General features: G+C 36.6%; 1 protein-coding gene across 4 annotated transcripts in view; it reads left to right on the top strand.

Annotated features, from left to right (window-relative positions):
- The window catches only part of WDR37 (WD repeat domain 37), a 44,699-nt gene that overhangs the window by 5,977 nt on the left and 24,620 nt on the right, over positions 1-14,102 (top strand). For all 4 annotated transcript variants that reach the window (XM_051812901.1, XM_051812902.1, XM_051812903.1 and 1 more), the window contains 5 exons: positions 3,174-3,351; positions 6,664-6,760; positions 9,247-9,342; positions 9,505-9,569; positions 13,071-13,206. In XM_051812901.1, the coding sequence (XP_051668861.1) occupies positions 3,214-3,351; positions 6,664-6,760; positions 9,247-9,342; positions 9,505-9,569; positions 13,071-13,206 (532 nt within the window). In that variant the 5' untranslated portion in view covers positions 3,174-3,213. The remainder of the gene's footprint in view (positions 1-3,173; positions 3,352-6,663; positions 6,761-9,246; positions 9,343-9,504; positions 9,570-13,070; positions 13,207-14,102) is intronic.

Raw genomic sequence — 14,102 nt, 5'->3', positions numbered from 1 at the left:
TGTAATCTTGTGCATTTGACTGTGTCCCTTTAAATTCTGTGTGCTAAAATGTATAGCTGCCAAATCTGTACGTGCTGGTGTTGAGTGGCATAGTTCATTCCTTGAGGGAAGGGACACCACCTGGAGGGACCATGACAGGCTTGAGGAGTGGGCTGTGCGAGCGTCATGAAGTTCAACAGGACCAAGAGCAAGGTCCTGCACCTTGGGCTGGGGCAATCCCCAATATCAGTGTAGGCTGGAGGGTGAATGGGTAGAGAACAGTCCAGCAGAGAGGGACCTGGGGATATGGGGGCATGAAAAATGGGACATGAGGCAGCAATGTGGGCTTGCAGCCCAGAAAGCCGGTCCTAGGCAATGGTACAGGAAAGACGTGGATCTGTTAGAACTGGTCCAGAGGAGAGCCACAAAAATTACCAGGGGGCTGGAATACCTTTCCTGTGAAGAAAAGCTAAGAGGGTTGGATTTTTTAGCCTGGAAAAGAGGATTTGCTGGGGAGACCTTATTGGAGTCTTTCAATACTTAAAGGGAGCTTCTAAGAAAGATGAAGAGAGACTTGTTACCAGGGCCTGTAGCGATAAAATAAGGGGTGATGGTAAATCTACTTAAAAGGAGGTAGATTTACATTAAATATAAGGAAGAATTTTTATGGTGAGAGTGGTGGAACATGGGCACAGGTTGCCCAGAGAGGTGGTGGATGCCCCATCCCTGGAAACATTCCAGATCAGGTTGAACAACCTGATGCCAATGGAGATGTCCCTGCTTATTGCAGAGGAGTTGGACTGGATGGCCTTTAAAGGTCTCTTCCAACCCAAATAATTTTATGATTTTTATGAAGCAATCCAGAAAAGGATATTTCTTGGTAAAATCCTTCAAAATGGAGTAGCTTGATAGAGAGGGCAAGTGGAAACTAACATAGTTAAAACAATGCCTGGTAAGGCATAACTCACATGAACATCTCTATGTATAATTGCAGTTCAGGAGCCATATCTGGCAGGGATTAGAAATAGGCTTTTTTTCCTCCCCAGATCCTAAATAAAATGCTATTAATGGGTTTATGGGATTATGTGTAGTTATGTGTATGTATAGATATAAAACTCTTAACAAATGTCTGTGTGTGCACGCAGAATTTAGTGCTTTAGGCCTTAAAAAGTAATCTTGAACATTGCAGAAAATGATAACTGAAAGCTCTTGAAAAAGAGATTCCCAAGGCAGATAGGAAGGAGGGTGGAAGAGGGGAGAATATACACGTGTTTGGGATCTGATCCTATTTTGAAAAGAAATAGAAATGTGATGAGCACTGAAAACCTGTTCCTAATTCTTGACCATATGTCCATGAACAGGAAGATACTTAGTGAAGCCCAGAAAATTGGCAGTAAATGTTTATGGGGTGAGCTTTTTTAACTTTGGTCCTATCTTTCTACAATAGAGGAGTCTACCCGCAGCAAATAAAGAAATCTAGGCAAATAAGAAACTGCCCGATGGTAGTTCTTTCTATTATTCTTTAATTTGTGAATAAAGCTAATTAGTTACTACTGATTAATCACACATAAAAAACTCTGGTGGGATTAGGTGCAGTGGAGAACTGTGCAGAGTCCAGAGGAAAGGAACAAAATCATTTTAGTGCAGTACAGGTCACTGGTGCAACCTGAATTTTATTTTAGATTCACTGTGGAATTAGTGTCAGGTTCCTGTAATTCAGGTGTTCCAAAGCTAATTAAAATATCAAGCTTTTTAATGAGAATGGATGGGCATCAAAACCTTAACTAAATCTAGTCTCATTTTGATATAAATTTCTATATCTTCATACATCTTAATATAAATTTTTATATCTTCATGCATTTTCATTTTGTGATGTACAACCCAAAGGAGATTTCAAGCTGTTTTTATTCGTGGTGCATACTGTCTTTTTAGTAAGGTATGCTTTTCCTTGGCTTTATGATCTGTTAAAAAGCAGAAAATACCATGTCAAAACCCCAAACTGGTTAATGCCTGGTCTTGTTAATAGTGATGGTGCTCATTCCTAGCGTGTTGGTGGATCTTAAACTGGAACTGGCCCTGGGTTTGGTTTAAATTTTCTCTGATCAACTTATTTGAAGGGAAGCTCAGTTGCCTTGTTAGCTTTGCCAACTCTGCTCTCCTATTTCTCTGCAGGCTGTTGCACCTATTTTAAGTTGTAATTGTTGTTTCAGAAATCATTTATGCTGGAGAATGAATTTTTATTTTGTTCTCAGTTTGCATGATTGAAAAATTTTGAGTAATCAATCCTAAAACATTTGGAATGTTTAACAACTGGTACCTCATGAAACAAAAATTAATTTCTGTTGAATGTCAGGTTTAAATTAAAAAAAATACTGTAATTAAATGTTTGTAAAAAATAAGATTTTGACAATAAAGAACATATTCTCCACGTTTATGCAATAAATGAAACATAATTTGATTTTTCTTAAACAGGGGACAGCAGTAGATCATGCATGGTAATATTGATTGGTGATACTGTCAGATGTTTTTAGGGATAATAAAGTGCATATATTTGGCTTTAACAAGATGACAAAAATGAGCCACATCAACAGCAGCCTGTTAAGTCAGGTGCACTTTCACTATCAAGAAAGTGAAACCGAGAGCTGCCAAAAATGGCAGAAAGTAGTTTTCAGAACTTCCATAATGAAAATTAATTTTTGCTTATGAGTAAACAAGGACGTCTGTTAAATTCTGTATAGTTACACTTAATGTCGAATAATACATTTTTAACCTGACAGTGTCCCTAAATTACCATGTCTATTTGCTTTCATTTTCCAGCTGGGTTTTAATTTTGCATGCATTTCAGTGAACTCTAGTATGCATATTGATTGTTTCCTGGAAGCATTTTGGGGCTCTCTCTGCTGGTGTTCTCCAAAATGAGCAAGGAAGTGGAATTTTTTTTCCTTTTGTGGAGGTTTGTTAGCTAACGAATAAGCAATGCAGAAGTGATTCCACTGTATTTATGGGTCTGCATATGGTTTTGAACTTAATGTTGTTTGAAGAATAAATGTAAGTAAGAGGGATCTCTTATTTTTGATGACAACCCAAACAACTCAAAAGTTTAGTAGAACTAAATATTTCTATTTTGAGAACAAAAAATTTGAATTGTGGTTGGTTTGGCAGAGCACTTTGTGATGTGTAATACTTGTCCTTAGTTTATCATAGGAGCCTCTGTGAAGCTGTTTTTTTGAAGTAATGCCAATAGAAAGTGGAAGTTGTGCATCTGCTCGCCAAGCAAAGCAAAAACGTAAATCACACAGTCTTTCCATCCGGAGAACCAACAGTTCTGAGCAGGAACGGGCAGGACTGCAGAGAGACATGTTGGAAGGGCAGGTAAGGTGATGCTGCTTGGGCAACTTTGTAACTTTAATGTGTGTTTTCTTTAATGTGTGGGGAGAAAATAAACAAACTTAAGTAATTAAATAGGTCCAGTAAAGCTGCAGGAACAGCAGATTTTGTTGCTTATAAGTGCTCGCTGTGTTCAGAGATGTGGATGTTGATGGTGTTTCAGGTTATGTTGAGACTGAACCTTTTTATGGGCTTGTGTGTATTCTTCCATGAATACATAGACCCATAAAGCAATACAAAGAAACAGCCTGTTTACTTCACTGCAACCTTTTGCGCCCCCCCAAAAAGGTTCAAGATTGTTTCTTGATTTCCTAAGTTTGAATTTGGAATAATATGAATAAACCAAAATAATTCTTATGGCGACTCTAATAGGAAAAAATATTATTTGGAATGCTGTTCTGCATTCCTTTCCATAAAGCAAACAAACACTGCCTGCTTGACAGAGGTGTGAGCTAACTCAGGTTTTTGTTTGGGTAGGGCTTTTTCTGTGCTCTTCTGTGTATTAAACTCAAGGGAAAGAACAGCACCCACTACCTTCTGTAGCTTCTCTTAATCACGTCAGTCTATGTAGTGGGTGCAGTCTGGACTTGGAATGTTCCACCTAACAATTCTGAGATTAGGTAAGGCTTCTGCCAGAAGGGTGTGAAGCTGTGATGGCAAAGATAAGCAAGTACTCCTTTGAAGACTATTTATTGTCAAGTTAACTACACAATGTTAATGTGGGCCTGGTAAAGATGATGCAAAACTCTATCAGAGAGATGGTTTAAAACACTAATAGTGTTTGCTGTGAGAAACCTCACTCTGGAGTCTGCAGATCCTCTGAAGGGAAAATGGAGTGTCTTCTCAGTGACTCTTTTTAGTTGAATCTATTATTCAGTAAATCATAGCATTATTTTTCTGGGAACTAACAGAGCCCAAGTTGTTACTTCCAGTCATCTGGAGGTTTGAGAGTGCAAGTACTTGGATAGAAAACTGTTCATGCATTTGGGACCTATGGCAACCTTACTTCAGGAAAGGAATGAATGGCAGCTGAGAGATCAAGACATGCTGTCATTTCTACCTAGTACACTAGAATTTTAAGCTATTTTAGTATTTCTTAGGAAACTCTAAGTGATACATAAATGTTTTAAATGTTTTATCTGCCATCTTTAATTTCATTGACCTTGAACAGCCAGTGGCAGATTCTAACAAGTAGAGTATTAATGCCCCTTCACAGTGAAGCTGTAAACTGCATGAGATCTAGCTAAGTGCTTTTGCAGATAAACAGATAACATTATTACATGCTATTTTAATAAGCTAATTTAAATAATGCCAACTTTAAAGAGAATAAAGGAAGTGGATGCATTTGACTATGCTGGTTATTTCATTACAAGTTTAGATTTGCTTATGCTTTCAGATTTTGAGAATAGGACTGAAAACCTTTTCTACATTTCCTTTTTGGTTTCCAAAGTTGTAGGATAAGTTAGTTTCTTTCATAACCTTGATGTATGAAATTATTGGGTTGTTGAATTAGAAACAATTCCTCTAACTTAAGTGTTTCTCTTAATAGCGTTTCATTTCTTTAGTATTTAAACAATTTTGTTTCAAGTTGGTTTTAATTTGGGTATGTTTTGTATTCTCATTGTCTATAAATGTGTGAACAAAAGTACCCTCTCAAAGGTGAGGCAGATGAAGATGCAGAAAGGAATGACCTGGGGGGGCATAAGGTGCATGGTACCACTTCTTTCAGGCTAGTGCCACGGCTTAAACCGGCTGCAAAACTGGTGTAAAACCGAACTGTGCACAAAGCAAGTGTCTTCTGTGCCATGGCTGTTAGTGGTTTCTGTTCAGAAATAACTTACAAAATCGGGATCATGAAAGGCCTTTCTGGCTGTTCCTGAGGACAGTTACCTGGGCTATGGAGAAAGGTATGGGTGGGATGGGATTCCGGAGGGTCCGCTGCCGCTCTCTGGTGACTGGAATGCGCACGCATTCCAATTCACTCACATAGGATTGGAACCAATTCCATTTGATTTGGAATTGCTGGAACACTGAAGAACAAAACAAGCTATAATCATCCTTGAGCTTGCATTGAATCATGAAGCTCTCTTGAAATTGGGTGATTTCCTCTGCCAACACTGGCAGTCCCATTCTAGTAATGCTTCTTCTGTACTTCTGGACTTAAAAGAGTAGTTTGGGCTGTGGCAGAAACTGACTCAGTTTTCTTTTTTTGCTCGTAGCTGATGATTTCAAGAGTTTGAAATTACATACTTTTGCTCTCTAGCAAGTAGATGGGCACATTCCCTGCATATTTGATAGATGACCATTGATATATTGATAATATATAATGCCGTATTAAATTCACTTTTAAATTCTTTAACTTACTTCCTTACATATGTATTTCTTGGTTTTTGAATACAGCTGTATTATTTACAGGTTTGTCCAGTAAAAAGCTGTTGTCTTACTTAATTTGGAGATAATGGGTTAGATTGCTACAAAGGAGAAATTGAGCTTTTTCACTGTCGGGGTGAGGCTCGGTAAAGCCTGAAAACTTCTTTTCAAAAAAACTTATAGCTGAGTACCTGGGTAAATAATAAGTGCAGTAAGATAACTTCTGTATTATGATCTACAGGCAACTGAAGAATAGAACAGGTTTAGTAGAATTTTTTTACATGGTGAGCTCAGATCATCTAAATCCTGTGTTAGTTTTTATTACATACTTGTTTTTTGTACCTTGGAATTGCTATGCTGTTATGCTGAAGAAAACAAATAAGCCCTGTTCTGTGAATGTGCTTCAAAATGCTTTCTGTGAAGAAGAGATGCTTGAATAATATCTGGGGAGGGAAGGATTAGAAATTGCAGTTTTCTTCACACTTGGCTATGGTTAGTGACAAAAATAGGTAAATGTTAAAAATGCATTTAGAAGGTTAGTTTGTCTCAAGCTTTGGTGTGTTGTGTTGACAACTTCCTAACTTACTGCATAGTCAACTTCTGAATTACTTTGCTAATCAATCTTTTCTTCCACCTTTTATTTTTTTAAATGAAATGTACATATATCTTGGTTTTGTAATTTTTATGTAGGTAAAAATCCCCAAAACCTATGGGTGATTTGAATTCTGTCTCTTGAAAGAGAAAAAAATATGTAAACTGAATAATCCTATGATGCACAGAGATTTTTGTTTTGTATTCTACTCTAGCAGTAGTTCTAATTTCTTGCTGGGACATGGAGAGAACTGTTAAAATCAGTTTAAGATTGAAGAGCAATTTATATAAAATATCTGTAAAGAAAATTATAAACCCCAATATTTTGCCTCCTAGGATTCTAAGCTACCATCTTCTGTCCGGAATACACTCCTTGAACTTTTTGGGCAAATAGAACGGGAATTTGAAAACCTGTATATTGAAAATTTGGAATGTGAGTATCTATTTTTTTCTGGCAACTTATGGATTGTTTGGATTTAAGACATAGTAGCACTAATTGAAGCTTTACCTTGTGTATTGTAGTGCAATTAGCATTGCTTTTCTGTGGGGAGTTTAAGAATTGTTTTGAACTTGTAGCTGAAGATGGAGTTTGTACCTTTTCAGAAAAATTGCTTTCTTAGTCCTTGGCACAAGCAGAGAGAACTGATGTGTGTCGTCCCTCTTGACTCTTGGGCAAAGCCAGCGAAGGGTCTCTCTCCTTGTCCTTGTAGGCTCTGGTGGGCACCATGTTAACGTGGCAGAAACTCCATTGCCTTTGAAGTTTGTGGCTTTGTTCTATGCTTACAGGTTAATGATGTGATATATTAGTAAATAAAATTGGAAAGGCGACTTGCTGGAAAAAGTGTATACTGGGGTGGTTTGGATCACCCTGCTTATACATTGCATAACCAGCTCCTGCAGCTGTTCATGAGTTTTGAAGTCGAGCGCTCAGATAAAAACTCCAGGTGTTATTTGTTTAATGACAGTGCAGTTGTCTGATAATGTAGGTGATCCAAGGTGATGTAAGAGGATCCAAAGTTAAGTAACACAAGCCCTGTATTACTGTACAGTAATACAGTAAAACCTCTGCTCAATTTCCCTTGCTGGATTTTGGAAGCTGTGCTGCATAGCTTGGCTTCTGAATTGTGGAATCTGTCTGATTTGGCTCCAAGTCAATTTTTTTTTTCCACACCTAATCTGTTCCCACAGTTAAAGCAAACACTTGTGTTAAAAAAAAAAAAAAGGCCATTCTTGCCTGCTTTTTCAAAATGTGCTGGTTTTTTATTCTCTTAAAACCTGAGATTGTGTTGGTTAAAGGCTATTATCAAAAGTACACATTTTTTAGTGACAATCTGCACAACTGAGTTCTCAGCCCCCTGCTGAGAAGTTACCTGGTAGCAAGAAAAGTAGGGTTTCCTTGCCCAACTTTCAGAAATGCTTTTCAGAAAACAAGTGGTAGATTTGTAGCCCCCAGAGTATGATTATTTTTCTTCTATTCCATTTCTGTTTCTTCATCTTCTTTCTCTGCCTCACAGTTCTAATTCACTCCTGGCCTTTGTGATCTTTTTATACCCCTCTGACAATTTCTAAAATTTTCTCTTCTCATATTCAGTCTGTTATTTTTTGTTCTAGTGTTGCAGTTACTGTACAAAGAAAAACTGTACAGTCCCTTTCCCTTAGGGCAGCTTATTTCTATTTTTTTCCTTTTCTTAATCCCTTCCAGACTTCAGTCTTAGTCCTTTCAGGCAATTCTTGTATCTACCTGCTTGTTTCAGTCATATGTAACTACAAGCCTCTCTCTTTGTTTACTTCTCTTTCGCATTTTTTATGGTTCATGAAACTTTGGATTTATGTGAGTAGGAAGACAGGAAAGAGAGTCTTGCCTTGCTTATTTCAAGTACTTGAGTGTGGTATGGAAGTGTAAACTGGCTTTTATAGTGCTTAGAACTGAGAATTCAGTGAAATTCTCAGAATGGCAAGAGTCATACTGCTGCTCTGTCACATTCTTCCATGTTTCCAAACCTTGGAGTGAATGACTTCTTTAAAGGAAGTCCAAAGAATTTGTGAAAGACAGGCCTACATTTCTTCTCAGGTGCAGCAAAAAAATGCGTGGTTAAAACCTCTCAGTAAGATTTCACGTGAGGAGAACACTTTAGAGATCAGCCCAGATTTTGAGAAAAAAGTCTTTAAGCCACCGAAAATGTTCCTATAAAATGAAGTTGAGCAACTTTAAGCCAGCCCAGCCACTGGAGATCGTTTATGAGTATCCGATTTGTTCATCGATGCCATCATTCTCTCTGGTGTTAAAATGGCACCGGTGAGCCTCGTGGTTGACAGAAAAGTGTAATCTTGTTACATATACATGCTTTGTCTGATGTGCAATGAAAATATTTTTGTCTTATTTAGTGTTTCTAAAACAGTTGCATGTAAAATGTAGGTGCCATTCTACACTTTTAAAAAATATATTTCAAAGTACAAATAATAAACATTTGGTGCACTACCTTTCCTGTGAAACTAACAGTGGACAGGCGTTCAGGGGGGATGCTATTTGGTGGTGAATAAAACCTTTGTGGAGAAAGGAATACTGATTCTGTGACCGAAATATTTATGATGCTGCAAGTTTTCTTCTGTTGGATTTAATTCAATACAGATGTGCCATGCATTTCACAGAAGCTGTTCTGTTAATCCTTAGCCTCATTTATTAGTGAGAGTAATTAGAAACCACCCATACTTTCCTTGGAATCTGGGTCAAGGTTGATCTCTGGAAAGTTCAGCATGGGTCTTGGTTTGTCTTGGTGAGACCTGCTTTTGTAAAATCGCAGTTAATCTCTTTTCCTTTCCTTATCATAAAATAGATTACTTATTAACCATCACAATTCTTAAATAGTATGTTAATGATACTCAAATTTTAGTAATAATGTGAGTTTTTGGTTCTGTTAGTGCGTAGAGAGATCGATACACTGAATGAGCGTTTAGCAGGTGAAGGACAGACAATTGATGGAGCTGAACTGAGCAAAGGACAGCTGAAAACAAAAGGTAAGAGAGCCACAAAGAATCCTAAAACACTGTTTTAAACTTCACTTTTTGTACTTTGCTGGCCAAAACTTAAAATGTTATTGAAGGGAATTAATACCAGTTACTTAAACAAGCTAATACTGTATTTGAAATATCTGCCTTTGAATTTATTTGTCTCAACAGCCAGTCATAGTACCAGTCAGCTTTCTCAGAAATTAAAGACAACTTACAAGGCATCTACTAGCAAGGTATGAGACAAATTAAATCTCTACTCATCAATGTGTACTTGTGAGACTAACGTGACTGTCTTTAAGTTGTGAATTGTGGTTTCTTTAAGCTGAGTAGTGCTGGTGTGTAAGTAAACCTGCCTCGTAAGGAACCATATCTTTATCTTGGGTTCATTCATACCCATTACTTCAACCATATTATGTGGCATTTTTACAATAATTGCTTGCCTCTTTTCAAGAAGGAATGTTGGAGGGGAGAGAGTGTGCATAAGTGTGTATGTGGGATTACTGTTTTGTAAAGAGAACTAAAATAAATACTTCAGTGGGTATTGACTGAACAATGCTGTTTCCCAAAAAGGACTGTGCTCCAAACTCAATGGGGTAGTGGATCACAACTTTTCTCTTCAGTCCATCCTTTATACTGCTACTGTATAGGGGGTTGGATTTTTTTTGTGTGTGTGTTTTTTTGGATTGGTTGTTTTTTGCCCCGGGGGAAACATTCTTAATTTGAGTCCTTCATGTGAAATTTCCATACTGGAATACTTTTCATCCCTTAGTTAAGAGTCTGAATATTATATTGCCAAAACTCATATCAAAGGATGCTTTTAGCAGGAAGAGTTGTCCAGTAGTGTCCAAATTCTGAAGAGATAGAGTAGAATTAGTGCTTGGTACTCTTAAAACCAATTTTTTTGTGTGTGTTAATGGGCAAGATTCTGTAATTTAACTGCAGTTGTTTGTAGATGCAGGAATCCCTTATGTGAAATTCATATTTTCATGTTAACAAGATGTTATGTTTGTTAACAATCTCTGGCTATGACAGTTGCTAAACATCAGGAAAGCATCAACTGTTTATGCATCAACTGTTTATACAGAATCCTAAAATAAACTGAAATGATGTAACTTGCTCCATCTAAACTAAATTCCAGGATCTCTGATTCTTTTTAATCAAGAAAAAGATTCTTAAAAGAAGGTATTTCTTCACCCAATAATTGAAAGTAATAAAACTTTTTGGACTATATAATGTTTGTTGTTACTGCTTAGTGTTGTTCCACAGGAAATTCCATTCATCAGTCACAGTGTAAGCTGCTGGACTGGTCCTGAGTTGACCAAGTTTTTATTCTTATTTCTAGTGTGTCCTGTCTGCATAAGAAACATTTTTACTTTGTTTGCAGTTTGTTTACAAATTGTTTCAATTTGTATTTAGTTTTCACTTGTTTACATAGTAAACAATTGTTTCCTTATTAAAAAATCTCTGTGTAGAAGGAAGCACATGAAACTGTGTGAATTTAAGAAAGAGTACAAGGGTAAAAGACACTCAGGATATGGTTGCCCACTTATTTTTGTATGATAATCCAAGATCTGCTGAGGTTAGTTAAAAAATTTTCTACAGTACAGAGACCTCTTTTTTAGCAAGTTGCATGTTATTTAAATATTTCTTTTCCTGACTTGGAAAATTGTTTATATATGGTTAACAAAGCAGGAAGTAATCCAGGCCCTGCCTAGTTTATCCAGTTACTGGTATGTGAAGTGAGGAACAGCAAAAACAGAAAGAAAAAAAAGGTGTATAAAAAGTATGTGATGAATTAATATCTGTATTAGGATATTTACTGTTGTTTAGTGTTCTTGAACTCTTATCTTCTGTATGTTCATTCAAAACTTCTAGTACTCCAAAAGGAATTTTACGTCCTTGACATTAAATGATCAGTGAAACCCCTGTCCAGTACTTCTGGAAAATCTGTGCTTGTTGATGAGTAGGGGATAGTTTCTCCTAGAAAACTTTAGCATGAGGGTTTGACTCCACATTAGAAAGACAGAATGCAAGCATAGTTGGAGCGTGGGGTTCAGAGCTGGAAAACTTCAAGTTTGGAGTTTGACCTGAATGCTATATTAGTCCTTTACTGTTAATACTTAATTCAGCTGTTCCACTTCTCATACATAAGTCCCTTTAGTTTAAGGACTATATTCAATGCGAAAGTTGCATCTGTAGAATTGTTCAAAACTTGTGAAATTCTGCAGTGTTGCCGAACTAATAATCTTTATCATTAACCCATTTTCCTTTTAATGCTTCCTTAATGACTGTTCCTTCTTCTGCTGTGAAACCAGAATGCATATTAGCTGTTAATTTGGAATTCAAATAGGGCATTATCATTTCATCATTGGAGAGTTGACTTGCTCAGGATTTGGAATGCTCTTGCAGATTTTCTTTTAGCTTTAAAAACCTTTTTTGAAGTAATTTGCTCTAATGACATACTTAAGACCTTCTATTTTAATACCAAAACCTTAATGGGATTTTAACCTTGGTTTATTGTAACTGAAATGTAGACTTAATTAACTTCCTAACTTTTACTAAACTGTAGATAAGTCTTAATGTGATTTGTGTTGAAGTATTTAAAGGTTTTGATTTAGCTGGTCAGATAAATACCTGCCCGTAATTGCATGCACAGGAAAACACTGATAAATGGAAGTTGTCTTTTTGTTCCAGTTTAACAAAGCTTTTCGGGTAGTTTTTCTCAAAGAATAGTTATGAGATTGAAGACTTGTGGGTTAAAAATAGGGTATTTGTAATGGTGTTCTTACTTTTAAGTCATCTTTCACGACTTTTGGTTTCAGTTGTCTCTGGAAGTGTTCCAGTTTGTTGTTTGTTTGTTTGTTTGTTTGTTTGTTTTTTTCCCCTAAGTATTGCATTCCACTTTATCTGCAAATATAGAATTTCTGAAATTTGGTTCCTTTCTGTAGATACTGAGTGTTTTCAGCCTTCCTGTACTGTAGCGCTTTATAGTTTTACCATTTTACTAGACTTGTCTTCCTTTCATTTGGTATTACTTATGCACATACTAATTTGGATTTAATGAGTCTCCTCTGCTTTTCTCTTAATAGCTTGTCTTTGAGGAGGGAGTGTGCTTATCAAATGTTTAGATGAGTTTGACATATATTTTTAAAATAAGTTTTATTACACAAATAAACAGGCATATGCTCTCAGTTAATGTTTGGTTTGATTAGCTTCATGCAGTTTTAAAGAAAAACAGCAGTGAGTGTTTTGGATTTTACTAGAATTAAGTAATAAGTGTATTTTTTCCAAAGACATTACACTGGGTAGCATGGACTGTCTTTAAGTTATCAAATGTACTTCTTTGGAAATAGGCAAAGAAAGTTTTAAGGTCTTTTGCAGGGTTTGGTCTTTTTTTTTTTTTTTTTTCATTATAGTCCTTACCCAGACTGAATGAGAAGTGCACTCTGCACTTGTACAATTCATTTCTCCAATGACATAACATTATTTTAGTACAGAATAGTTTGTCTTGCATTCTGAAAAAGGGGGAGTATTATTAAAAATGAAAAAAAAATTAAGGTATATGCTTGCATCCAGGCTCACTCTTCTATCATCAAAGGTGAAATTTTTGACAAAAGTGAACTGTGAGAACATTAAAGAATCATGAAAAAGTTAATATCTACTTGTATTTGTGAGATAATTACTTTATCTTGGGTCAGTGTGCTAAAAAAATGTTGGTCTCTCTGCTATTTCAGATTGTATCCAGTTTTAAAACCACAACATCAAGGGCAATCTGTCAACTGGTAAAGGAATATGTTGGCCACAGGGATGGTATTTGGGATGTCAGTGTTGCAAAAACTCAGCCAGTGGTGTTGGGAACTGCATCTGCTGGTAAAATTTTATGTTGCTTGAATATGTAGAAAAATCTGATTTAGTCCCTAAGCTCTAGCAAATACAGATCCAAAGCATACTTGAATACTGAGCTCCACACTGAAAGAGTCCTTTTAAAAAAGTTCTGTAGCTGAAAATGTCTTAAAATTGGAATTTCCTTGAAATGCATTTAACCTGTAGAAAGTTCAAGCATCCTTGTTGATCTTTCTAAAGCATGTGCCAGTTAACTTCCATGCAGGTCACACTCTCCTTAGTCAGCTCTAGCATGTTGGATGGTGTGAGTGGGTGGGATGGGAGCTGGTCTCCAGTGCAGTACAGAATGCCCTACGGCTGGATACAGAGATCCCTGTAGGCTTTCTATCCTAATACTCTGTAGAAGCTGTAGGTTTGGTCATAGTTTGCATATTCTTGTATTCTTGCATTCATCTGGCTTTTGCCTCAGGATACAGGGGCAGCTAAAAATCTTTATTTTCAGTCCTTTTTACTTTACGAGACTCCTTCCTTCCCATTGAGGGGGAACAAGTACTAGTGAATAAGTCACTAAATCTGTTATAGTCCAAAAATCAATCTAGAGGCTTGTGTAGTCTTGGAAAATTTTTATGGAAATAAACCATAACTAGATATAACTGCTCAAGTTTGAAGTGACAGTCTTCTGAAGCTGGAACAGGGACTTGAATATTATGGACTAGAAACCTTGGCTTCATAACTGAACTGTTAGAATTTTTATGAACCCACCGACGGGCACGTCTTGTCTTTGTCCTGATTTAACTTGGAAACAGCCATTCTCCAGTTCAGCATTAAAGTACTTCCCACTTGCATACTTGTATTATTTATATATTTTTGGGTGCGGCAGGATAAAGGTGTGGCATTTGGAGTGATTTCCTCTTTAAATAAAT

The sequence above is a fragment of the Manacus candei genome, unplaced genomic scaffold (assembly GCF_025592945.1).
Source record: "Manacus candei isolate 608988 ecotype Guabito, Panama unplaced genomic scaffold, ASM2559294v1 h1tg000089l, whole genome shotgun sequence".
In the NCBI taxonomy this organism is placed as follows: domain Eukaryota; kingdom Metazoa; phylum Chordata; class Aves; order Passeriformes; family Pipridae; genus Manacus; species Manacus candei.
The sequence above is the reverse complement of the archived record's forward strand: the minus strand, read 5'-3'. Positions and strand labels throughout refer to the sequence as shown.